The sequence below is a fragment of the Miniopterus natalensis genome, chromosome 2 (genome assembly GCF_054644295.1).
Source record: "Miniopterus natalensis isolate mMinNat1 chromosome 2, mMinNat1.hap1, whole genome shotgun sequence".
In the NCBI taxonomy this organism is placed as follows: domain Eukaryota; kingdom Metazoa; phylum Chordata; class Mammalia; order Chiroptera; family Miniopteridae; genus Miniopterus; species Miniopterus natalensis.
This window is the reverse complement of record NC_142082.1, coordinates 39,113,103-39,138,256: the sequence shown is the minus strand read 5'-3', so window position 1 is coordinate 39,138,256 and position 25,154 is coordinate 39,113,103. Positions and strand designations below refer to the sequence as shown.

General features: G+C 37.8%; 1 protein-coding gene across 5 annotated transcripts; it reads right to left on the bottom strand.

Annotated features, from left to right (window-relative positions):
* Nucleotides 1–9,845: 9,845 nt before the first annotated feature.
* Nucleotides 9,846–24,970, bottom strand: TGDS (TDP-glucose 4,6-dehydratase). Of its 5 annotated transcripts, none has more exons than XM_016224156.2 (12): nucleotides 24,884–24,970; nucleotides 22,550–22,616; nucleotides 21,457–21,525; nucleotides 19,921–20,011; nucleotides 18,499–18,641; nucleotides 17,310–17,408; nucleotides 16,303–16,362; nucleotides 14,610–14,653; nucleotides 13,705–13,870; nucleotides 13,307–13,365; nucleotides 12,575–12,672; nucleotides 9,846–11,336 (listed from the first exon to the last, which is right to left on the bottom strand). In XM_016224156.2, the coding sequence occupies exons 1-12, from the start codon at nucleotides 24,967–24,969 to the stop codon at nucleotides 11,251–11,253; spliced, it is 1,068 nt and encodes a 355-aa protein (XP_016079642.2). In that variant the 5' UTR covers nucleotide 24,970; the 3' UTR covers nucleotides 9,846–11,250. The 5 variants fall into 5 exon arrangements, with proteins under 5 accessions (XP_016079642.2, XP_016079643.2, XP_016079644.2 ...); XM_016224157.2 differs by having other exon boundaries at nucleotides 24,860–24,925; XM_016224158.2 differs by lacking the exon at nucleotides 24,884–24,970 and adding an exon at nucleotides 24,585–24,688.
* Nucleotides 24,971–25,154: the final 184 nt, after the last annotated feature.

The following is a 25,154-nucleotide window of genomic DNA, read 5'->3' as shown; positions in this document are numbered from 1 at the left end:
TTAAAGAGGATTATTGGGTCATTTAAAGAAATTGGAATATGGGCTGTAGATTACATAAAAGTGTCATGTCAGTGTTAAATTTCCTGAAGCTGGCAACCGTAGTTAGGTAAGAAAAAATCCTTGTTTTTAGGGAATATATACTGAAGTTTTCAGGGACATAGAGATATAACTGCAATCTGCTCTCCAATGGTTCAGAAAAATAAAATAGTATGTGTGCAAATACACACACTGAGAGACAGAGAAAAAGAGAATATGAAAATGTAAATGGGGGAAAAGTATCAAAGTTGGTAATCTGGGTAAAAGATATATGGGACTTCCTGTACCATTTTGTAACTTTTATGGAAATTGGAGAGTCAGAATTTAAAAAAAAATTTTTTTAAGTTTGATATTCTTCTAGTCAGTCAATTTCAGGTGAAATCAAAGAAATGCTACTAATGGAAAAGAACTTTGGGTTTATTTAGCCTCACCCACAAATTTTACACATCAGGAAACTGAACCTAGAGATGCTATAAACAACTTGCTCAAGGTTACTCTCTTGCTTAAGATTGGCATGGGCTGCCATAACAAACCACCATAAATGTTTGGAGGTTGGAAGGATGGTGCTTCAAGAACAGAAATTTCTCTTCTCACAGTTTGGAGCCTGGGAAGTTCAAGTTCGAGATGCCTGCCAATTAGGTTCCTCGTGAGAGATCTTTTCCTGGCTTGCACATGACTCTTTTCACCTGTGTGTTCACACGGACCTTTCCTTGGTGCATGTACGTGGAGAGATCTCTCTTCTTCTTATAAAGCCACCAATCCTGTTGGATTAGAACCCTATCACTATGACCTCCTTAATCTTAATTACCTCTTAAAGGTCTATCTCCAAATACAATCATTTTGGGGGGTAGGACTTTAATATATGAATTTGGGGTAAGGGGGAAACAATTCCATCCATACGAGTTACACAATTAATTTAGTGCAGAACTGACTGCTGACCTATAGAACATATTTTTAGCTTGTCCCAAATACTCCCAATATGTATGTTTTCAAGGAAGAACCTTATTTTAATTAAATTGGCTTGAGAGTCCAAATCCTCAACTGGAATCTGGTGTTGAGGCTCAGCTTTTCCTTGTAGATGTATTTTTATGGGCATGTCTATGCATTTTGAAGTTCTCTGTGTATAGAAAATAATACTTTTACTTGGTGGATATAAAGTGATTTCTCCAAAGTTATATATTAAAGTTATAACTTAGGGGATAAGTATAAAAAAGTTAATAGATTCCAAAATCATCAGTGTACTGAATTGATCCAAAAGAAGTTAATTTATTTAACGCCATTAAACCACAAGTCAATAAAGACCTTATTGTTTTTTGTTGAATCACATACATCAATATAAAGCCTCTAGGTACACTTACCTGGCCAGAAACAATTAAGTAAATTATACTCAAGAACAACCTACCGAGGTTTTCATATGCTCTAATCCAATCCTCCCACGTCCATCAAGCAAATGCCTAACTAATCATGTGGATTCTGCACAATGGCCTAAAGGCCAAAAAACTTGGAATCCAGAGCTTGAGTTTCAGAGGCTTGCATACTTTGTAAATAATTGTCAGCTTAATTACTTGTCTCTCCTTTTTTTAATGAAGTGGGCCAGCCTCCCAACTGCATCCCTGCCCATCTCCCCACTCCACCCATATCCAGCAATGAAAGGATTATTATTATTATTAGCTCGATTATTCACCCAAAGAAATAGGACAAAATAAATTTAATACAGGAGTTTTCCAAATCTTTGATAATTTTTTTTAATTCAAGAAACAAGAAATAGTCTCTTTTTTTCTCAGGTAAAGATGCACAAGATAGTGTTCAATGACCAGAGGCTCAGAAAAGGAGGCCAGGACACAGAAGCACCTGTGCTATTTGCCCTGAGTCCCCTCCACCGGCCCAGGAGCCTGGCACTCTTGCCTCCCCGCTGCTTCCATCCACTTTCCTAGTCCTGTTCTTTTGTGCTCTCACACCAGCTCCAGGTCTCACCTGGCCCATTCCTGACCCACGTCACTCTCACTCAGGAGCCTTGGCAACAGCAGCCAGCTCTTCTGTGCCACTCCTCCCTTCTTCCTTGCACACAGGCAGAGTCGCCCTGGAGGACATTAGTAAGTGGGCGGGATGGGGGGAGGGGGGAGTGGAGCTTTCCTGCTCCGTGTGTCAGGACTCAGGCAGGACTCTGCAGTGTGAGACGGAGCCTGTCAGCCTTTCCTCCTCGGGCTTGCAGCTGGAGCAGTCGGGGCCCATTCCTGCGGCTTTGCTAAATTAGCAGGACAGAAAGCAGGGCCCTGACCCCACATTCCACCACTCCACCATGCAGCCCATTCCCACCAATGCCAACTGGAAAGGTTGACCACACCAGTTTCCCCAACTGCACGGGCTGCCCATGATCCAGAAGGGGCCGCAGCTGCACCCCGTCCTACGTTTTCGCAGCATTGGCAGCCCAGGGGCCAGTTCTCCCCTGAAGGGTGGGCAGGAACCCATCGCATCACTGACAAAAAGACATAACCCAAAGTTGATGTGTGGCCCCTTATGGGATCCTGCTATAGATTTCTTTAAGTTATAAATAAGAGGCCCTTGGGGCTACAGGGGAGGAAAATAAGTTTTCTCCCTGCCCGTCTTAGGTTCCCTGGCTGGGGCCCTGTAAATTAGACTGACAAAAACGAGAGAAAACAGGAGAAAAACAAGCAGAAGTTTATTAACCTGTGCCTTGCACGTACACGTGGAAGTTCTCAGTGATGAGTGACTCAACGGGGTGGTGAGAACTTGGGCTGATATGGCATCTTACAAAAGAAAAATAAATTTGTAGACAAAGGAAAGTGATTAAGGTTCTAGGGTGTCGAAATGCGGGCAGGTAAACATATGGAGACACTAATGGTAGATGGGGCTAAGCTAGGAAAGTTTGTTACGTGGGTTCCTCTGGTGCCTCTGGAGGGGATCAGGGTGTATGGTTGTCTTTGGTGATTAACTTCTGTCCTTCCTGGTTAGAGAGGGGAGGGGGGAACCTTTACAAACTTATCTTCTGCTTTTAGGCAAATAGGGGAGGGAGGGCAGAGAGCTTTTCTTGTATCTTGTCAATTGCCTTCAGCTCAAAATAATGTTATGCCAAAGTGGCATGTTTGGGGGGGGCATATTCTTCTAACTTTCAGGGAAATATAGAGAAATTTAAATATGTATATTAGGAAATGACTACCAGTTTTCTTAAGTATGAAAATGGTATTATAATTATGCAGGAGAATACTATGGATTTTAGGATATTTATGCTGAAGAATTTAGTGTTGAGGTGTCATGTCTACAGCTTACTTTTAAGTATCTCAAACCTATATACATGTATGAATAAAATTAATATAGCAAAATATTAACAACTGTCAAATCTACGTGGAGAAATATACCTTTAAATTTTTCTGTTTTAAGTTTTTCATAATAAATTTTGAGAAATGATACTAGTCTTATGTTACAGATCCAAGAAACTTCTGGATTTCAATGCTACTTTTCACTAAGTGGCAAAGAACTTTGTGTCTTATTCATGGGCTTTCAGGCATCAGAACATGCACAGGAACATATTTTGTGAGAACAGAGAGGTTCTTCACCAAAGCCAGGATCAGGCTAAATGGCCACTTCGCCCCTCTATGGCTAAAGTTTGTCCTGCATGTACCAGGACCATTTTTTTTGGAATAAAAAAGTCAGGATGTGTGGTCTGACAGGAATATTTTTCCTCACTTCTGTTTTTACTCACATGAAGGCCTTACAAAGGCATAAGATCAAAATATGTACAGATATGATTTTTTTGTTTAATATATCATGAAGCACACTTATTGAAAAATAACACAATTAAATAAAATGATACGGTTTCAAGATCTGGAACACAATTTCCATACCTTGTAGTCAACTCCAGTGCGACGTACAGAAAAACCTTTTTTTAACTTTACAAGGTCAACTTAATCTATCATGACATATGTTCGGGATAAAAATGTCTTCCTTGTCTTTTATTCTTAACTTTTAATTTCCTTCTTGAATCAGGCTTTCAGTTTTGACCTTCACAATTACTAAGGAAAATCAGATTGCAGTAATTAGAATATTGCAGAAACACCATCTAAAACTAGGATTTGATTAGTCCATTAACCTAAGCAACCACAATTTCAACTCCTGAGAATTTTAAACTGATTTAATTTTAGCTATGTGGCACCCTATTTTTCTTTTAATGATAGCTGAAATATTTGTAGAGTAAGTCAGAGGTAGCATATTTATTTAGAATGTTACAAGGGCAAAAAGAAAACCTGCAGAGTAGCAGATTAATCTTAGGGAAACGTGTGTTTTCTAAATATTAACACAGGGAATTGGCACTTGATATGTAACATCCAAATAAGCTATAATGTACGTTTTACTGTGGAGGCTTTTTTCTGAGCAAAGAAAAATTGCTTTATATTTTCCACTAAGTTTATTCGATTAAAAAATGTGAAGGGCAGAATGGCAGAACCATTCATCAAAGTTTTTAAATTTTCTAGAAATAGAAATCTGTTTCTCAAGGGCTTGTTTGGCCTATTTTATGTAATATTTCTCATCCCTGTAATTTTTATTCAGCATTTTAACCTGGAAATGTGCTTTCCCTCTTCTTTTACCCCTATTGTTATTACTCACCACTATGTTCATTAGGTGAGCAATGTTTCCATTCTGAGTCAAGTAAATAATAAGGGATTAAGCAAAGTGCAGAACTGTTTAGAACAGGCATTTTATCGAAAGGTTTTCCAGCAGTTTCAAGCCAGAAGAGGGAAACCGTGAATTAAAATTGCTTCTTTTGCTTCTCAAAATTGACCTAATTAAGTCAAAATGATAAAAAGGGTCTTCCTACTTTTGTTTTTTTATTGTTTTTTAATCAAATTTATCGGGGTGACATTGGTTAATAAAATTATATTGGTTTTAGGTGTACAATTTTATAATACATCATCTGTATATTGTACTGTGTGTTCAGCACCCCAAGTCATATCTCTTTCCATCACCATTTATCTCCCCTTTCCCTCCTTTCCCCTCTCCTGCCTCCCCCCACCCCCATCTACTTTCTGAATGTAGGATAGAAAGGTTACATTGGTAAACAGAGTATTTTCCATCATTGGGTAAAGCTTGTCTAGAGTGTGTCAGTTAAAGCATAGTGAACTTTGCCCGGCCGGGTGTGGCTCAGCGGTTGAGCGTTGACCTAGGATCCAGGCGATCAGGGTTCGATTCCCAGTCAGGGCACATGCCCAGGTTGTGGGGCTGCAGCCGATCAATGACTCTCTCATCATTGATGTTTCTATCTCTCTCTTCCTGTCCTTTCCTCTCCCTGAAGTCAATAAAGATATATTAAAAAAAAAAGCATAGTGAACTTAGCTACAAACACAACAGTATTAGAAACACTGACTATGAAAGCTAAGAAAAGATCAAAGAACAATTATTCAAAGAAGTTTCTACAAAGAAGCAGGAAAGTGAGGATTAAAGATCAGTTCTTCTAAACAACAAAACATTAGTGAAATCAGTAGCAAGCCTAAGGCTTATGAAGCTGGCTTACCTCTTCCTTATAGTGTGAGGTTCAAGGGAGAAAGTATGTTTTATGTGGTCAGTGGTGTGTGAAAAGGCATGGGGTTCTGCCTGGGGTGGGGTGGAAGAGCAGATGTGTGTGTGGAAAGAGGCAGAGAGAAACAGAGAGGCAAAGAGACTGTGACAAAGAATCTGCTCCTTTAAAACCCCACAAGCAAATAGAGGTGCTGAGTGAGTCCTGGGATACAGAGATGATTACACTCCCAGGAGCAACAAGTCTAGTGGGACACACAAACCTATAAACAAATGAATCAAACAAGAAAAATGTGATGGTAATACAGAGGGCAGAATCTCAGGAGCTGCAGGTGAGGCCAACTTTGGTGAATAGGTGGTGTTTGGGTTGGGTTTTGAAGGTTGACCAGTTCTTCAGACAGAGAAGAGAAAGGTGCCTTCAAAGGGCACGGAAGGGCCAGGCATCCTGAGGCCGGGTGCCCATGCGTGAGGGCAGCCGAGGATGGAGCCGAAAGGAAGCAAGGAGCCTCGTTACGGTAAATCTTTGGAGTTTGAAGCATTAGGCAACAGGAAACCAAAATATATTTTCTACGTCAGGGATCGGTTTGATTTATAAAAATACACGTCTGTGGAAGCATAAAGGAAAGGATTGAGTGGAGAGGGTCTGGAGGCAGGGAAACCAGCTGGAGAGTGTCATAAGTTCTAAGGCAGTGGCAGTAAGAGCTGGAGAGACACCAGAATTCAGAGTGGTTAAGGAGGAATTGCAGGACTTAGTAACTAGACATGGGCAGGGGGAGAAAGAAGTCAACGACGGCATCGAAGCTGCTGGCTTTGGAAAGGGTGGGCAATGATGCCCTTTCTCAGGACTGAGCATACAGGAAGCAAACTAATTTGGGGCTGTGGAGGAGATAAATTCTGTTACAAATCTGTAACAGTTGAGGTATCTTCTAGAATCCAGGTGGGTGCTCCAAAAGTTGCTCTGGGTTTAAAATACAGGGGGTGGGGGGTGGGGGGGAGAATGTAAGAGCTGGGAAAAATGAAATGTGGGCATCATGGTCATCATGAAGTTGAAGGTTGAGGGTATCGTGAGTGCATGAATGAGGCTCAGGGAGGAATGCTGGGAACGCCATCGCTTAGGGCAGTGATTTGAAACCAGGGCGATTTTGCTCCCCAGGGGACATTTGGCCAAGTCTGGAGGCATTTTTGATTGTCACTACGTGCAGGAGGGTGGGGCGTGGGCACCAGGGATGCTGGTAAACCTCCTACCATCTACAGTGCACAGGGCAGCACCCATAACCAAGAATTAGCCAGCCTGAAATGGTCAATTTAGGGAACAGGCAGAATAAGCAGCCAGCAAGGAGGGGGGGCGTGAGACAGGAGAGCGTGGCGCTGCTGAAGGCAAGGGAAGCAAGCGTTTAACAAAGGCGGCGTGAACAGGGCCAAATGCCGCTGAGGTGAGGAAGAAAACTGGCCTTTGCTTTCACGTTTAGGAGGTTGTGAGTGACAGTGGTGAAAACAAGTCGGGTTATGCAAGGTGCTGAGGGATCAGGAGGTAGGACATGGGGGCACTAAATGGAGACGTTCTCTGAAGTACTTGTTGGTAAATAGATGGAGAAGAGAAGAGGTAAGAAATAATTTTGTGTTTAGGGCGAGACCCGTTTCCTTTATTATTTCCTGTGAAATAAAAATAAAACCTAACATTTAATGAACATGTATTATATATGTATCAGGCACTGTCTGAATGTTTTACGTGCATTGCTTTATTTAAAATTCACAATAACTACTATTTCTGTTTTACAAAGGAGGATATTGAGCCCCATATGGGGAACTGTGACTATCACGAGGCAGGGAGTGGTGAACCAGGCTTTGAACTTGAAGTGCTGGGAGGCTCTCATAAGCTTGAGGTGTCTCACAGTTGCCCTTTGCAGATACTGCTACTGCCCAGCCCGATGGCCCAAAGGCAGTCTCCAAAGTCCGAGAAACTGGTCACAGTAGTTTTACAATGCCGACTAACCCTGGTCCTCACTTTTTATTCATTCCCAGCAGGAGGCTAACAAAATAAGACTAGGTCACTCCAGCTCTTCATTAGAGCTTCAGAAAGGTAGGTTTATACTCCCTGAAGAACTCCCAATTGTAGGATTCCATGTGACCAATTCCTTGCTCAGTCCTTCCAAGCAGAAGGCAGCTTGGCAGGAAGTCTGTATGGATATGGTTGTCACGTACTCGCCTTAGATGATCCTTTTCTGGAATCTCCTCAGTTAGGGAATGGTGCAAATCCATAGGACTGAGGGATCTAGGGATCTAGGATCCCTCACCAGAGCTTGTGCTCACCAGAGCTTGAGCACATTTGCTTAGGGCATTAGTCAAGAATTTTCAAAGGGGAGCACCAGTTTTCACATTTGCCCTGGCCCAGCAAACATGACTCCAGCACTCAGGGTGTTTTGTTTTTTGCCATTGCATCATTTCACCTCCTTCTACAATAGTAGGAGAATAGACTGAGAATGAATTCAACGACTTAACACTGTGAAAAAAAATTGAAAGCTCCTTCCCTGTGGCATATAAAAGGCAGCTAAGCAGGAATGAATGAAAGCATTGCTTTGTTTATTCAAAAGAATGTCACAACTGTAAACCTACTTTTTCCTACATATTACTGTAGATCTCGAAACCTGCCCACCAGCTTGAGCTTGGATCTCTGCAGGAGCTCAATCTTGCTTCCCAATAAACTCAAAAATGTAATCCTGCTGTTAATAAAAATGGCAAAAGATCTAACATGTAAAAACATTCATGATATATTCTAAGTGAAAAAAAGCAGACTCTAAAACAGTATATACATTATAACCCCATATTTGGTTTTCAAAAACATATATATATAAACATATATATATATCTATATATATTCCAAGAAATTAAATGAAGAACATCCATCTAAATAACAACAGGGGTTATCGTCCAATGGTAGATCACGGGTGGGTGTTTTTTTAATCCTCACCTGGGGATATTTTTTCCATTGCTTTTCAGAGAGTGCCAGGGAGAGAGAGAGGGGGAGTGAGAAATATCAATTTGACAGTGACACATCAATTGGTCACCTCGCACATGAGCCCTGACCAGGGCCAGGGATTGAGCGTGCAACCAAGGTGCATGCCCTTGGCCAGAATTGCTCTAACCACTGAGCCAAACCGGCCAGGGCTGATTTTCTTTTTTTAATTGATTTAGTTTTCCAAGCTTTCTGCAATGAGCAGACAGTCTTTTTGAAATCAGGAAACTGATAAATCCCACAAATCTAACAATTTCAGTTTCTCCCATAAAATGTTGTTAGCTCTACTGGCAGAATAAAGTCCAAGAATGTTTTCATGGCAGACAAGGTCCTCAATGGCCTGGCCACCACATTCCCCTCTAGCCTAATCTCCCCACCTTACTTTATAGAGCAGTGGTTCTCAAACGTTAGGGTGCATCAGAATCACTAGACCCCACCCACAGGGTTTCTGATTCTGTAAGTTTGAGGTGGGGTCCAGGAATTTGCATTTCTAACAACTGATTCCAATGTAGTTGGTCTGGGGACACATTTTTTAAAATTACTGTGATAAAATATGCATAACAAAAATTATACCTTAACTACTTTTAAGTGTATAATTCAGTGACATTAACAATTTACAATGTTGTGCAATTATTACCATCATCACTTTCAGAACTTTTTCATCATCCCGCATAAACTCCGTACCCATTAAACAGTAACTCCCCTTTCCCTCTCCACCCAGCCCCCAGCCCCTGGGAAGCCTCTACTCTACCTTCTACGTCCATGAATTTGCCTACTCTAGAAACCTCATACAAGTGGAATCACTTGTCAGCATATGGTGATGTCGGTGTTCCAGATTTTGGGCTTTCTAACAGGTGTGCAGTGGTATTTCATTGTTGTGTTAATTTGCATTTCCCTTATGACATATGGAGCATTAATTTTTCTTACACTTTTTTTCATTTAAAAATAAATAAACTGGTTTTCCATTCTATGTTCCTCATGTCTGTCAAGGTCATCTCCTGAGATCAGACAAACAATAAAGTCTATTAAAGCTGGAAATAAAAGCGTACACAAAAATATGTGACAGAACAAATGACAGAACAGTGTTTTTGTCATCTACCCTCAATGACCAAACTCCACCATAGACCATTTGCTCTCAGCTGGTCCCATTTCCGCCTGTAACTTCCTAGCGTCCCTGAGCTCTCACCTCAGCCTCCCTTATGCCCACTTCCCATCTCTGTTTGCTACAGGCTACCTCCAAGAAGCATTTTCTTCCCTGCACAACTAAGACCTGTGGAGCATCATTTCAGTTAATCTCACTCTTAGTTCTTCCGCCCAACCTGAATCATACTATTCCCAATTTTGGCTCAATCTAACTATTTTTACTATCTCAGAATTCTGAAGTTACAAGTGTTCAACTTCAGTTTGTGTTTGATTTCTGTTTGGCAAATCGTCTTACTAATTTTGGATCTGCTTACTCTTTTCCCAGTCTCTACATTCTCAAGGTCCTCACTCCACTCCCATCCCCCTCCCTCAACTACCTCTGGGTTAATGACCTTGCTTCCTACTTCACAGAGAAGGCAACCATTAATCATGCATTGAAGCCAGAAAGTTGGGCATAATCTTTGACTCTTCTCCCTTTCTCAAAACAATATCCAATAGGTTACATTTTCAAATCATCTTAAAGTCTTTAGGGGAGAGAGGAATTAAAAATACATAATTAAGTATTTTAAAAAATTGTCTACAAAAAAATAAAAATATTCATTACTTAAAAAAATATATTCTATATTAAATACATTAAAATATTGATCATTTTGCCCGGCCAGCCATGCTCAGTGGTTGACCATCAACCTAGGACAGCCGATCAGGGTTCAATTCCCGGTTGGGGCACATGCCCGGGTTGTGGGCTCGATCCGCAGTCGGGGGCATGCAGGAGGCAGCCAATCAATGACGACTCTCTTATCATTGATGATTCTATCTCTCTCTCCCCCTCTCCCTTCCTCTCTCTGAAATCAATAAAGAGATATAAAATTTTTTTTAAATATTGATTTTATAAATAAAATCATTTTAAACAGTAAATACATGATAAAATTTCTGATACAAGGTTACTTATACATAGTTCAATGACTGACTTTGAAAATATAAAAACTATGTCCTTCATTTAAAAAACATTTAACTTAATGTTACAACATTATCAAAAATTAAAAACTGCTTCCATTTTGTTCCATTTTTAAAGCAACTGTAGCACAGTATCATTCCTTTAAAAAAGATGAATTGGGGCATAAGTCTCATCCTATATTGCCCAAGAATGAAAACTTCAGAGACGTTGTAGGCAGTGGGAAAGGTAGGAAAGCTGACTGGGTTCAATGCTAGCAAAGCTGTCATTGGCTCAGAGCTAATAGTGTCCTTGTTCCCAGAACCAGGAGATTCCTCCTTCCAGGCCCAATCCTATGAAGAAGTCTTTCTATGCCTACTGGTTCCTAATTCAGAAATGTCTTCTGAAAAAATTGATATTTAAATCCTATGCCAATACTGAAACTCTTCTAAAGACTGAGGCATTTTGCATTTGGATTTTATACAAAAAGTCATGAATCTAATTCCAAATGAAAAAAAAGACACTTCAATTGGTCACTTGATTTCATATCACTTGTCGAGGTAGGAAAATTTTCTTCTTTTTCCAAAAATTGTCCTGACTACACAAATGGTGGTTGTACTGGGAAAGGTTCTAATGCCTTGTCCGCATTCTTCCAGTTGTCAAAATTCTCTTTGTACCACTCAACTGATAGGAAAAAAAAAACAAAAGACAAAAATCAAAATTAAAAAACTAAACATCAGTTAACCAAAATATACTGAGTTTTCCTAAGTAAGAAAAGTCTTGCCCAACAGCTTATCAGCAGGCAAGGGTTGCCTAATGACAATTTGATTTTGAACTGACATTAATCGGAAGGTATTTCATCATCGAAAATTCAGATTTAAAAATCAACTATTTTTTTTCTTTTTAACTTCAAAAGTGCTTCAACATCAAACTTGCTGGTGTGTTTAAGACATCCTGATATTAAGAAATTCAGGGGGAAACAGATAAGTCATTTGCACCTATTTTAAAGGTATAGGAAATAAATGTATTTTATGTGTAAATGTAGCAATACTGCATTATAGGCATAGTGAGATGATGTGAGTTTCCTTCTGTTAATATGTGAAATTATTTTATGTTGCTGTACTATCAGTAAAGTTTTTTAGTTAAAAAAAAGATAAATTATGTATATTTCTAAATAGAACTGTAACATATATATACAGACTTTACATACACTTATTTTAATGGATATTTCTGTACATATTCAATTTGCTTCCTATTTGTTTGTTTCAATATAAAAAGTCTCAAGACACTTGCCCAGCCGGGCGTGGCTCAGCGGTTGAGTATCGACCTAGGATCCAGGAGATAGGGGTTCGATTCCCGGTCAGGGCATATGCCCAGGTTGCGGGCTGCAGCCAATCAATGACTCTCTCATCATTGATGTTTCTATCTCTCTTTCTCCCTCTCCCTTCCTCTCTTTGAAATCAATAAAGACATATTTTAAAAAAAAACTCAAGACACTTAGGACTGCAATATCTGTATTTCATCAAATCTAAGATGCCACTTCTCTTAGGATAAACAATTATTTTACATACCACTAAGAAAGAAAAATGTTGCAATGGTAGTTCTAAGATACTAGTGACTGTAAAACACACACCTTTCAAGGATATAAAAAAAGTAAAAAAATTGTATACCTGAAAATCAATGAAATAGGTATCTGATAAATGCTAATAAGATATAGGAAAACTGATCAGAAGTCAGTCTATGAAATTCAAGATGCTTAGGAAATATATTACTATTGCTAGAAATATATTAAATGTAACAATTTGAAAAGTAAAAATGATTCATCACAATATTCTACTGAATTTGTAGTGTTGTGAAAATAAACTACTGTTTCTTTACATTTTTCTGAACCCCATCCCCCAAATGACCAATTCATAACATACTTGTTTTCTTTATTCCTTCTTCCCAAGGCACTTTAGGTCTCCATCCTAAACCATGTATTTTTTCTGACTTCATTGGATATCTCATGTCATTGGTGGGTCTTGGAAAAAAAAACAGATTTAAAATGACACTGGGGAAACATATTTACAATCTGATTAGTAAGAGAAATAATGTGTATCCATGCATCTTTACCAAAATTCAAATTTTTTTCTTAAAAAACTTCTCCCTGATGACATGATAGAAGAAAATTTGTAAAATAAAGTGTATATTTTAAAAAATCATCTATAATTCCAGATGACTAACACTCCCTATAGCTTATCCTCTTCTTATTTCAGCACAATCTAGGTATGACTGCAGTGGATCACACCTAAATGTTTGATGAATGAATAAATAAATACACATAAACTTATTAGGACTCTTGTGTTCTATACCCTGGGTTGGGTACTTCATATCCATTAATGTACTGTTTTAAAAGCAAGGTATTATTTTCTCTATTCTACACTCGAGAAAACCTCAGCCTTGGAAAAAGTCAGTACTGTAACTTTCTTTAAATCACAGAGCTAGTAAGTAATAATGTCACACTTTATTCTCATGACATTTATAATCAGAAAAAAAATATTTTCGCAGAAAACTCAGAATGGACGAACTAGTTCCTGGTTAATTCCATACATTTTATAATTTTATAAGTACCTAAGATTTCACAATCTTTCCGAAACATTTTACTTGTTACTCACCTATCATTAACATAATCAACCCAGTTTTCCATTTCAGACTCTGAATTGGTCTCTTTGATCTGTCAAAATGGAAAGGGCTTTTAAGTCAAATTATAAAATGAGACCAGAGAACAGCAATAATATTCAATAGAAGATTCAAAAGACAAGAAAAACAACCTCCCCACAGCAGGAGAGACAGCTAAGATGAACAGCATTTTAGTAACTCTTTCTGTACTTTATAACCTAAATTCTATCTGAAGCTGAGAAAGAATACACATTGTATACTATGGCAGAAAGTAAATTTTTTTGGCCTTTCCATTGAATAAACTGTAAATTACTGATTTTGATTAAATTAGTCATTACTGTCACTAAATTAGTGCCAATTTTGAAAATACTACCCCTTCACAATATATACGTACCAGTTGTATTAGTTCTTTGGCAAGCTGGAGAACTGACATTTCAAAATTGGTTCCAATGTTATAAATTTCACCTGGTTTCCCTTTTTTGAGGACAGTGAGAAATGCTTCTACTACATCAGCAGCATAAAGAAAATTTCTTCTTTGAAGCCCTGATCCATGAATACAGCTAAAAAAGATTAAATAGAAGGGAATCATGAAATGTAAAAAAGTAAGCTCTCCCAAGCCAGAGTGAGGCAAGGATTGGGTACAACTCCAGAAAAGCTAATTCCATGGTGATCTGGGAAATCTCTTACTGAAAACACAAATTTTCATGACTTTTCTAAATTTTATACATAGGTCTTAAATGATCTTCAAGCCTCCTGAGAGTACTTAGTAGGAAAGTGGCAAACATAAGTGACTCCCTGAGAAAAATTTGTCAATTTTACCTTAAGTTCATTTTGAAGAAATATCTACAGTTCTATGAATAAATCCTTTCAAAAAGTAAAGTTATATAAAGATGTCAAATTTTATGAGATATCTAAAAGTTCCAAGATAAATCATTTAAGAACTGATTTTTTTTTCTCTGTCACCATTTATCTCCCTTTTACCCTTTCTACCTCTCCGCAATTCTCTTTCCTCTGGTAATCACCACACTGTTGTCTACATCTATGAAATTTTTGTTTGTTTGTTTTTGCTTAGTCCCTTCACTTAAGAACTGAAATTATCTTAGTAAATAATTACAAAGATCTATTACAGATACTTATTTTAAAAACTATTAATTAATTGTAGAAGAAATCTGTAAATTTGTTAAGATGTTCAATTCTATGGCCTCCAACTCTAAGACTATGATTTTCAACAAAGGCTGTCACCAAATACTAACAACATATCAGAAAAACATATGGGTACAAAGGTAAATAATAACATACCATTTCCTGTTGTGTTGTAGTAAAGATATAAATTTTGGAATAACCTAAAAGAATATTTAAATATTATTTCAGACTTTGGAAATCTACTCATTAATATGATTAAAATATTATTATTGTTAAGAATATACTAAACGCATTACAATTCTTATGAGAGTTCAAGAAAAACCTATTACAATTTTGGTAAGTAAAAGAACTCTAAGCTTCCTATTTCATAAAAACAAGTTATCTGCTACAAAAATATGAAAATAAGACAATACTATAAATAGTGGAAAACCGCAGAAAAAGTCTTCGTGAGCTATATACTTTCATCACAAAACTCACTTTTGTGTTGATTTTATAAGAGCAGAAATTTTACATTACTTATTGCTTTACATATAACACCTATTGAAGTGTTTGTGAAATTAATAAAATTAAAGTACATTCCAGCACCTTCGATTCAAAGTAAATTCATGTTAAACAGGATGACATAAATTACTAAATTTATAATAAACCTGTTAGAGATACTCCAAAAATTAAGCAAAGTAGGTATTAATACCAGCAGATCATGACAGGGGCCCTTTCCTTTGGACAAACAGATCATTGCAACCAGCTGGGAAGTGAAAAACTCACTCTCAATTTAGGCTGAGAGGGAGCAATAGTTACTTAAAATTGGGCTTAATGATACAGAATCAACCACACAGGCATTTTCACCTTTTAACTACATTTCTTTACTCACTACTTGTACTACTTTCTGGAAGACATTCAGGCCTGCAACAATAAAGAGGAGTTGGAGAACAGTGTAAGATAAATTGAGTGTAAGATAAATTTCTTTTTTTCTTTTTTCAGTCCTGTTTCTGAGCTCCCTCCAGCCCTTATCTCAGTATATTCCAGTTATTACTCTAAGTGAGGACAGGGACCAAACCTCAGTCATCTTATCCTCAGACATAGCCATCCTCAGGGGCGATACACTGAACTCACTAGAAGTGCTATAGATAGAATTGAATCAAAGGACAAAGACGCTAATGTGACCCATTTGGAGATTTCATATAGCAACAGGAAAATAACAATGTTCTCCCAAGGCCTCAGGTGCACAGTCTCTCTGGGGAACACTTTACTTGCAGAGAGGTTACATAAAACTTGAATAACACATTTTAAGATAAAATAGGTTTGCCAAAGCTCTACCATACGCAACACACTCCCTCTTGCCTTCACTGAACAAATATTAGTGTACAATGTCATTTGTCTCTTTAAATCTCCCTGACTTCAGAGTCCTGCTTTCCAAAATGTCCTTTGAAGTCAGAATTTCCAGTTTGGGATTCCTGGGTCCAGCGTGGCTTTATTCCACGCTAAAATCTGATCACTGTGGAGTCTAAGATAAATTTCTATACAAACTTCCCACATCACTCTCTAACTAGCTTTGAGAATCCTGCACAGTACAAGGCATTTTCACATGTGTCATCTCACTGGGTCCTTCAAAATCCTCTCTAATATTATCATTACTCCTCAATTTAAAGACGATGCTCAAAGGACCTAAGGTCATGCCCGCTGGTGAATATCAGGTTGAGACTTAAGCTTAAGTATGCATGTGGCCTATATGGTACCTATAAATTATGTATAATTACAACATAAATTTTGAATAAATAACTGAAGAGAGATTATTATAAATAATAAGTTACCATCACTAAAACACACTGAATTCAGAAGCGAAATGTACCTTTTCTGGATATTGATGTGGTCCATAAACATTACTGCTTCTTGTGATGACAACTGGAAACTTAAAAGAGTATTCGACATTAAGATAATGGAATGGTCCAAAGTAATGATTACCTAAAGTTAAGCAGTTTTAAAATGTGGCACTTTTGGCTAAATCATTCCATACACTTTAAGGACAGAAGAGAAGGGACTTTTTTCTAATGTAAGGTCCCTGAAAAGACAGGAGAGGATGGGATTCAGATTAAGGCGGAGGTTCCAACAAGAGGAGGAGGAATGTTTTCTTTATTGGGACAAGGGGAGGATAAGTATAGATGAGGCAGTTTGTAAGTTTGCTAGAAGAAAATTTCCACCTGATTACTTCAGAGACCACTTCTAGGGCTCTATGTTTGGTTACATGTTATACTTCAAATTGGCTTTCTCTGTTGTACCAACCCTTACAAATAAAAAAACCTACCAGAAAAGAGAAACAGACCAATGCTACTGGACCACAAAAGGCAAGAGAACCTTGAGTCATTCCCTGGTGTTGCCTTTCTGACCCAGTCCCTAATAACACCCAAAGACGACCAGTGGGAAGCCAAATGTAGGGGATTCGAGCTGATAATTCATAATGGGTAAGGCTCCCACACTGACAGTGTCAGAGCCACCCGGGGAAATCTGCCTCCTATTCATGAGGAGCCAAGAGAGATGAATCATGCAGAGAGGAGCACACAGAGGGTAAGGGAATCTGCCCTCCCTCCATCTTCCTTAACTCAGAGGATTCCTGGGAACAGGGCTTTTCACTTTAGCTCTAACACTCTACATATTACTAAAGCAGGAAAAAAAAATGTACAAATCATTCCTTTAAAAGATGAACTAAACAAGAAGTAGTAGGTCCTACTATAGAAGTACATCCTCAATATATATATCCTCTACCCTAGAAATGAAATATTGCTAATGCTAACTTGAAGTTTTAACACCTAAGTCCAAAGAAAAATGATTCAAGAGTTTTAAATTAAAATCAGTTCTTACTTTATATTGTTCCCAGTAAGACTGTACAAAACACTCAGCCTCTGCCTTAGATGACGCGTAAGGATTTGTTGGTTGTTTGGGTGAAGATTCATCAAATTCCTAATTTTAAAAAGATAATTTTTTTTAAAAAGTACTATGCATACTTTCTAAGTAGAGAAATCACAAAATATATTACAAACTTGAAATGTTAATCATAATCACTACATTAAAAAAAAATTAATGAACCCCAACTATGTGCCTAGTATTTTTCTAAGCACTTTAATGTAGTAACCTATTTAAAGTTCACAACAAGCCAATGAAGCAGGAGGCAGAACAGCAAGTGCAAAGGCCCCGAGACAGAAGTGTGTTCAAGGGAACTATAAGGAACGTCATGAGAGGGGGAGCTAGAGGGAGGCAAAAACATGTGGAACTTTGAAGGCCAACATCAAAAAATTAACAGATCTTGAGTAATGTCATGATCTTCCATTTTAAAAATCATTCTGGCTACTGTGTCACATCAAATGTAGGGTGACAAGGTACAGAAAAGAAATTAAGCTTATAAAAATTGCAAGGAGAAATGAAAGTGGTTGCTTCTCAGAGGTGGGATTGTGAACTGAAAAGTGGCCAGGGTCTGCTTTTTCTCACTATAAGTTTTTTCAAACTACTTGATTTTTTTCATTATACATGTGCTTTGGTAAAAGTAAAATAAAACAGAATGAGGTCACTACTGGCTATGAAAAATATAGACTGAAAAATGGAACCATTTTTTGCATAAAAAATATGACATTTACAAATGATTTAAAAAAGAGAACAGATTCCAGTTTCTACAATAATTTCACACTCACTCCTTGACATGACAATGTGCTTTCCTGAGTGAACAAGCAGTATGCTGCAGCCTAACTTACGCATGCTTTGGCCCATGGAAATAACATTCATCATATACATAAGACTGGGACAAAAAGATGAAATCTGCTGCTCTCTTGTTAAATACTGTCAGTCAAATTACATATAAATCTTTACTTAGAGTATTATTGTTGCCACTGGAGTGGCATTAATTTGATTTGAACAGAAGACACAATGGAATGACAAGTGGAGAGTCCCACAAGTATGTATAATCAGAGGATAAAAAAAGCCTAGAGAAGGTTTTACTGTGACAGGTTTGTTGCATGGCCCACGGTAAGTAGATGAAATATACATTTTCTAAGCTTACCTTATCAAGACTGCCTCCATATACTTCATCTGTGCTGACATAAATAAATTTCTCCACTCTGGCTTCATGAGCAGCACTTAACAAAACATGAGTGCCATAAACATTAACATATGTAAACTCAAAGGCACGTACAAATGAAAGATCTAAAAAAGAGAGAGAAAGCTAGAACAATTCCATTCAAGGGACAAAACAAATATCAAATGCTAGACTCAGGTTTAAGTAAAACTCTATTCACTTCTCTTCATTCACTACAAATGCAATAATTTAAAAAATAACACAAAGACACATTGCTATTATGATTTCTTTAGCCTAAATTACATCGTACATGTAAATTCCTAGGGCCTAGAAAACTATCAGTGCTAAATTTGAAGGAAGTACTTTTCATTCCATAAGGAAAAAAATAAATGATACATCTAAATTTAAAATGTTTTTAAATTTAAAAATTTTTTGAAACTTCCAGTTTAAGCTAGAGGGCTAGGCTTTTCAGCTCAACCTGTTATTGCTGAAAACAACTATTGGACAAATTATTTTATAATAAATTCGCTTTAAAGAATCAATTATCTATAATTTGGGAATGAGGGGAACTTTCCTAACTATTGCTTAAAATACAGAAGCAAAAGAAATGAAATTGATAAATTTGACTACATAAAAATTCTTGCATAGTTAAAAAAAAAACACAAAAAAATCTACAAAGTAAAAAGACAAATGACAAACTGGGAAAAATATTTGAACTTATCGGAAAAAAGTGTTAATATATTCAATCTATAAATAAGTTATAAAAAAGTAACAACCCTAAGGTAAAATGAGAAAGAGACATAAAGAGTTTAGACAAGAAATACAAAGGTCGTTAAGCTTAAGATGCTCAAACTGATTACAACAAGGAAAATCCAAATTAAAAATTCATAGAGCCTGACCAGTGTGGCTCAATTGGCTGAGTGCACCAAAAGGTCACCGGCTTGAGTCCTAATCAGAGCACATACTCAGGTTTCAGATTCAATCCCAGTCACGGTACGTGGGGGAGGCAACCGATTGATGTTTCTCTCTCATATCCATGTTTCTTTCTCTCTCTCTCTTCCCCTTCTCCCTCTTCCCCTTTCTCTAAAAATCAATGAAAATATTTTTTAAAAAAATACAGTTTGAATGTTCATCTTCCCAAAAGTAATCACTATGCTAAATTTGGTTAAACTCGTAGGTTTAAGATAACATTCAAAGTTACATTTCAACCTACACTAAAAAAAGTGACCTGAATAGCGCCAATTACCTTGATGACAGAGTGACCAAAGACTTGTTTTCCTGGTAGAGCATGGTATATGCTCACTCAAAGACACATATTAAGTACTACTTGTTCAGCCCCATTACTGGACTTTGATTTAGGCTAATCAGTCATTGGAAAAAATAACTGTAACATAAAACAATGCTTACCTACATGTGTTTGTGCGGCAAAATGTAGCACTATATCTATTTTCTCTGTTTTAAAAAGCAGTTTCACAAAGTGAGCATCACATATGTCACCCTATATAAAAAGCAAACATGAAAAAACTAAGTTTCATTGAGCATTCTCATTCATAAAATCCATTTTACTGTATGAATAACAACAGAATGATAAGAGAAGAAGTAATTCTCCCCTCCCCAGTTTTATAGAGAATATCTTAAAAATTCAACTGAGGAGTCAAGTAAGTACAGTAATGAATGATGTATTTTTTCAGCATCCTAGGATATAAAATATTCAATTCAAAAATATTTTTGCAAATAAATATCTAAAATAATATTTTACTGAGCACCAACTACTATTAAGGACTATACTAGGTTTTTTCCATAACATTCTTGCCAAGCTAAGGTCACTACGTTAACAAGAAAAATTTTAAACATATTTTCAAAAGTTTAAGATAATCATTATTGAAACATATTTAAAGTATTACAATTGGAGTGACATTTTGAAAAATGCATTTAATCACAACTAAGTAAACTTATGAGTACTTTTGATGTTATATGTATAGTTAGTTCTAAAAATATGTATTCTCAATAATTCTTTGGTGACTGAAGAAAACACTTTCATACAGAACAACAGAATTATGAAATGTTTGCTCAGTATATTGCTCAATATATTCTTTAAGATTTGTGGTTAAGAAGAGTGTTTCCAGAATCCCTAAAAAAAACATATAAACCACAGGATAAATAGTTGCAGTTGACATTAAAATTTCCCTTTGCAAACTACTGACTTGGTTCTTTGGTTTCTTTGGATTCTTAAGAGTGGCTAGTAAGAATCAGTCTTCCAAAGCCTATTAATGAACTTTCATGGGAGAAGACTACCTTACGGGCTGTATGGTGTGGGCTTTTTGGCTGTTGGCTGACCTAAGTAACACCCCACTTTATAACAATCTTCTTAAATTCCAGCAAGGCCTTATTAAGAAGGATAGTGAGCGGCCGGCTTGGCTCAGCAGTTGACCGTCAACCTATGAAACAGGTCATGGTTACACTCCCAGTCAGGGCACATGCAGTTGACCGTCAACCTATGAAACAGGTCATGGTTACATTCCCAGTCAGGGCACATGCCCGGTTTCGGGCTCAACCCCCAGTAGGGGGTGGTGCAGGAGGCAGCTGATCAATGACTCTCTCTCATCACTGATATTTCTCTCTCTCCCTCTCTCTTCCTCTCTCTGAAATCAACAAAAACATATTTTTTTTATATAAAAAGGATAGTGAGGACCTAAAAATCACAAACCATGTAAGTTCAATCAGCTATTCATAGATCTGCCAAGGCACGAAAAATCACACATAATTTTGTATGTGGTATCAATCTAAAAGTAGTATTCTCTATAGCATGTGGTACTTCTGAACACTAAAAGGTCTTTAATTAGCATATTTTCCAAGCCCATATTACACAAGTTTATAAAGAAAGATATAATGTCTGAATAACTAAAGAGGCACAGTATAATAATATTATAAGAACTTTCATACCTGTATAAATTTGTAGTTTTGCTTGTTAGAAATGGTTTCAAGATTTTTCAAGCTTGCACAGTAATCCAGCTTAAAATAAGTAAGGGGAAAGGAGGGTGGAGAAATAACACAAAAAGTGATTAATGGCTTTTGCTATAAAATATCAATTTATTTTAAAGACTATAGATGTTCTGATCATAATATGAGAACATGTCTTCTTAAAGTGTTTGCTTTTTGTATTTTTAAGTTTCTAACATCTTAAAAGTAAAAAATAAAAAGCGTAATTTTGTTAGTTTCAAAATACAAAAAAAAAAAAAAAAATCACTTGTTATAAACCTTTCCTTAAAAAAATTTTCCTGCCCAGATTTACCTCCAGCACCTGGTGGCTGGAAAAGTTTACCATTCTCTACTGAAAAGGAATTAGTGATTGAAAACAATTACACTTGTGTTACACATAATATAACTCATTACATTTTTTCCTGAATTAATTGCTGGTAATTGGTGTAGAGATGGGGGTAAAAATTACTGTCCATGATAGTAAGGGAGGTAAAAATTCCTAAGACTTATGGATTATTCTTTGACTACACACTTTTCCTATTACATTTTACAAAATGAAGGTAATAACTGCACATTGTGTTTAAAGTCAAAAACTTGGTGATTATCAATCATAGCTTTCAGACTCTCCAGCGAGAGTCCAATTATTACAGAAAAATTCTCAAAAGTAAATTAATTACATTTTAAGTTTTTAAAAAATATAGTTTTCCATGAGATGGCAGATACAAAATCAAATAATAAAATCAAATGACCAGAATATTCCAACTCCAAAAAAGGTTAATAATCACAAGATTACATTAAATATTGAATTAGGGTGAAGATTTTTTTTTTTTTGTAAAAATACTGCTCTTAAAAACCTTTACTTTATGGGCTATCATAATAAGTGAAAAAGTTTCCAAAGGCTTTATTAAGATTAATACAGCATGAACACATGACTATAGGCCCCCAAGTTGCTAAAATGACTAAATAAAAAACTAAGATATTAGCACGACAGGATTCTAATACTTTTAAAATATATAAATAAATTTCAGTGCATGAAGCTCATTTTTATAAAACTCACCTTGTCTAGATTTACGATCATATAGTCTGGATAATCTTCTACTAAAGAGACAATCACATGTGATGCACTATAAGAAAAAGTATATCTTGTTAGTAGAAAATTTAACCTTTTCCTTAAATTCTTAAATGTTACCCTAAGCTGTTAAGTATTAGGAAACTATTCAGACACCTTTACATTTTTGCAAGAGATATAACTACACTGAATATACACACCCTCTTTTCACTAACCTTGTGAACAGCAGCAATACACAAAGCTTTATATTCCCTTTACACTAGGGAGAAGAGGCAAGTTTACTGGTCCTGGGTACATGAAAAAATTAGTTTAACCAAATGATCTGTTAATGCGCATGCTTTGAGTATGGGAGTAAAGCAGAATGGTAAGTACAATGGTTGGTGGTCAGTGCAAATGGACTATAATTACGTAAAAATTAAGTTAGTATGAGCATGGGAGTTGTCTATGTTTATAGTAATCCTACTGCAATTGCTATCTCTTGGTACAAGAATGTGATGGTGTAGCCCAGCCGGGCGTGGCTCAGCGGTTGAGCGTCGGCCTAGGATCCAGGCGATCGGGGTTCGATTCCCGGTCAGGGCACATGCCTGGGTTGCGGGCTTGATCGATGACTCTCTCATCATTGATGTTTCTGTCTCTCTCTCTCCTTTCCTCTCTCTGAAATCAATAAAGATATATTTTTAAAAAAGAAGAGAAAAAAAAGAATTTGATGGTGTAAATCAGGGGGGGTCCTACACTAAAACTAGGTTTCCAAGGCTAGCTGAACCCATCCCCAGTTAGATATCCACAGTGGCTCCTGGGTTTCAGAGGACCCTGAAATGGAACCAGAGGCATATTTCAGTGAGATGATTCACCAGATTTTATCATATACACCAAACAAAAAGGCAGGAACAAGGGCCAAATTATGAACTCAGAGTTTGTACTTGACAGCCCTTTCACAGCATTTTCTAGTAGTGCCCTTCTTGGACCAGCACTATCACACCAGTACCATTCTTTTATGTCCACACTCCTGTTCTTATTAAGTGAACCTTGCCTGCCTGGTACTCTTCTCTAAATCACTTTCAGATTAGAAGAGGAGACTTAACGTGTTAATGGGCTTGGAGGTGGGAGAAAGAGTTCCATGTTCCTCTTCTTCCACTAAACATTGGGAGAGGTTCTCATTTGTACTTATGCATTTGTCCATTGAACAATTACTGAAGACCTCTGTAAAATGAGCCAGACAGTCTTCCAGGTGCTGAGAGAACAACAGTTTCTGCCCTCACTGTTTACATTCTAAAGTGGGAATGCAAGCAATAAACAAGTAAACACAACACACAATTTCAGGTAGTGATAAGTATGTTAGTAGGGAGAGGGATATTTTAGATAGGGTGGTCAGTTAAGGCCTTTTTTGAGAAGGTAATGACTGAATAAACGTCTGAATTGAGTGACGCAAACAGGCTAAACAAAGGGGAAGCAAGGGTAGAAGCCTCAAGAAAGGAGGAAGGAGCCTCATGTGTTTCAGGGACAGCAAGAGATGTGTGGCAGGCACAGAAAAGCTAGGGGTAGACTGGCAGGAGATCAGATTGGAAAAGTAGTGCTTGGGCACATGAGAGTCTAATAGATATGGAAAAGAGTCTGGATTTTATTCTAAGTCTGACAGGAACCACTGGAGTAAAATGTATGCACTTTTATTTAATAAACACTGACTTGTGAAAAACAGACTTGGAAGCACTATGACCAATCAGGAGGCTACAGTAGTAGCATAGGCAAAAGAACACAGTAAAATTGGGCCAGGGTAGAAGGGGAAGGGAGGTGAGAAGAGGCCTTGAGGATAAACTTTGGAAGTAGGGAGAGAGGACTTGCTGACTGTGGGTGTAGAGGGAAAGAGGTATCAAACGTTTAGTACCAACAGAGGGTTTTAAAGTAGGCTGAGTAAATAAATGCCCTGTCATGTTACAAAAATGGTTTTTTGGCGTCTAGAGGTACAAGACCTGTGTATTGGGGGAAGGGGTGCCAGGAGGGTTGAAGCAGCTGGTGAGAAGCTTACTGCAATTATGGGCGCACTCAGGAGAGTGACAGGTGCATCTCAGGCCAGGCAGGAGGGCAGACAGTACCCAGAACCTCTGCTTTGGGGAGGAAGGCGTTTTAAAGAAGCCGCAGTTTCTAAGGAACCAGGTCTTCGCAGGCCGGCAGGGGGAAGACGGTCGGAAGATCCCGGTCGCGCATTAAGACCCTCCCCTCATCAAACACCCAAAGCTGGTCCCAAGTTGCCGCGGGCAAGCAGAGCCGCAGAAAGGGTTGGGATTTCTGGGAAGCCAGTACCTGACCAGCGACGCCGTTACCTACATGAAACCAGCACCCCCGGTCACCAGGACCCGCTTCGCAAAGCTGCTGGCAGGACCCAAGGAATCCTCCCGACCCGCAGCCGACATTTCCCCTCCAGCAGTGCCTGGCACCGTAAAGCGCCACGTCTCTGTGCTGTAGGGAAGTTCCACCGCGACCTTTTACGACGCGCCCCTTCGCCAGGCTCGTTAACGGGGGACAGGCAGCGGCGACTTCCGGAGCGGAGCTGATTCCCCGCCCATTGGAGGGCTGGGCGTTCGGAACCCTCGGGAGC

Excerpts from the sequence above, each read along its gene's own strand:
- TGDS (XM_087814274.1), bottom strand. The coding sequence starts at position 23,741 with ATGGACAAATGCATAAGTACAAATGAGAACCTCTCCCAATGTTTAGTG. Across the intron at positions 22,617-23,643 it reads ACCTCCAAGCCCATTAACAC|TGCATCACATGTGATTGTCT; the intron begins GTTAAGTCTCCT and ends TTTTTCTTATAG. Across the intron at positions 20,012-21,456 it reads AAAACTACAAATTTATACAG|GGTGACATATGTGATGCTCA; the intron begins GTATGAAAGTTC and ends CTTTTTATATAG.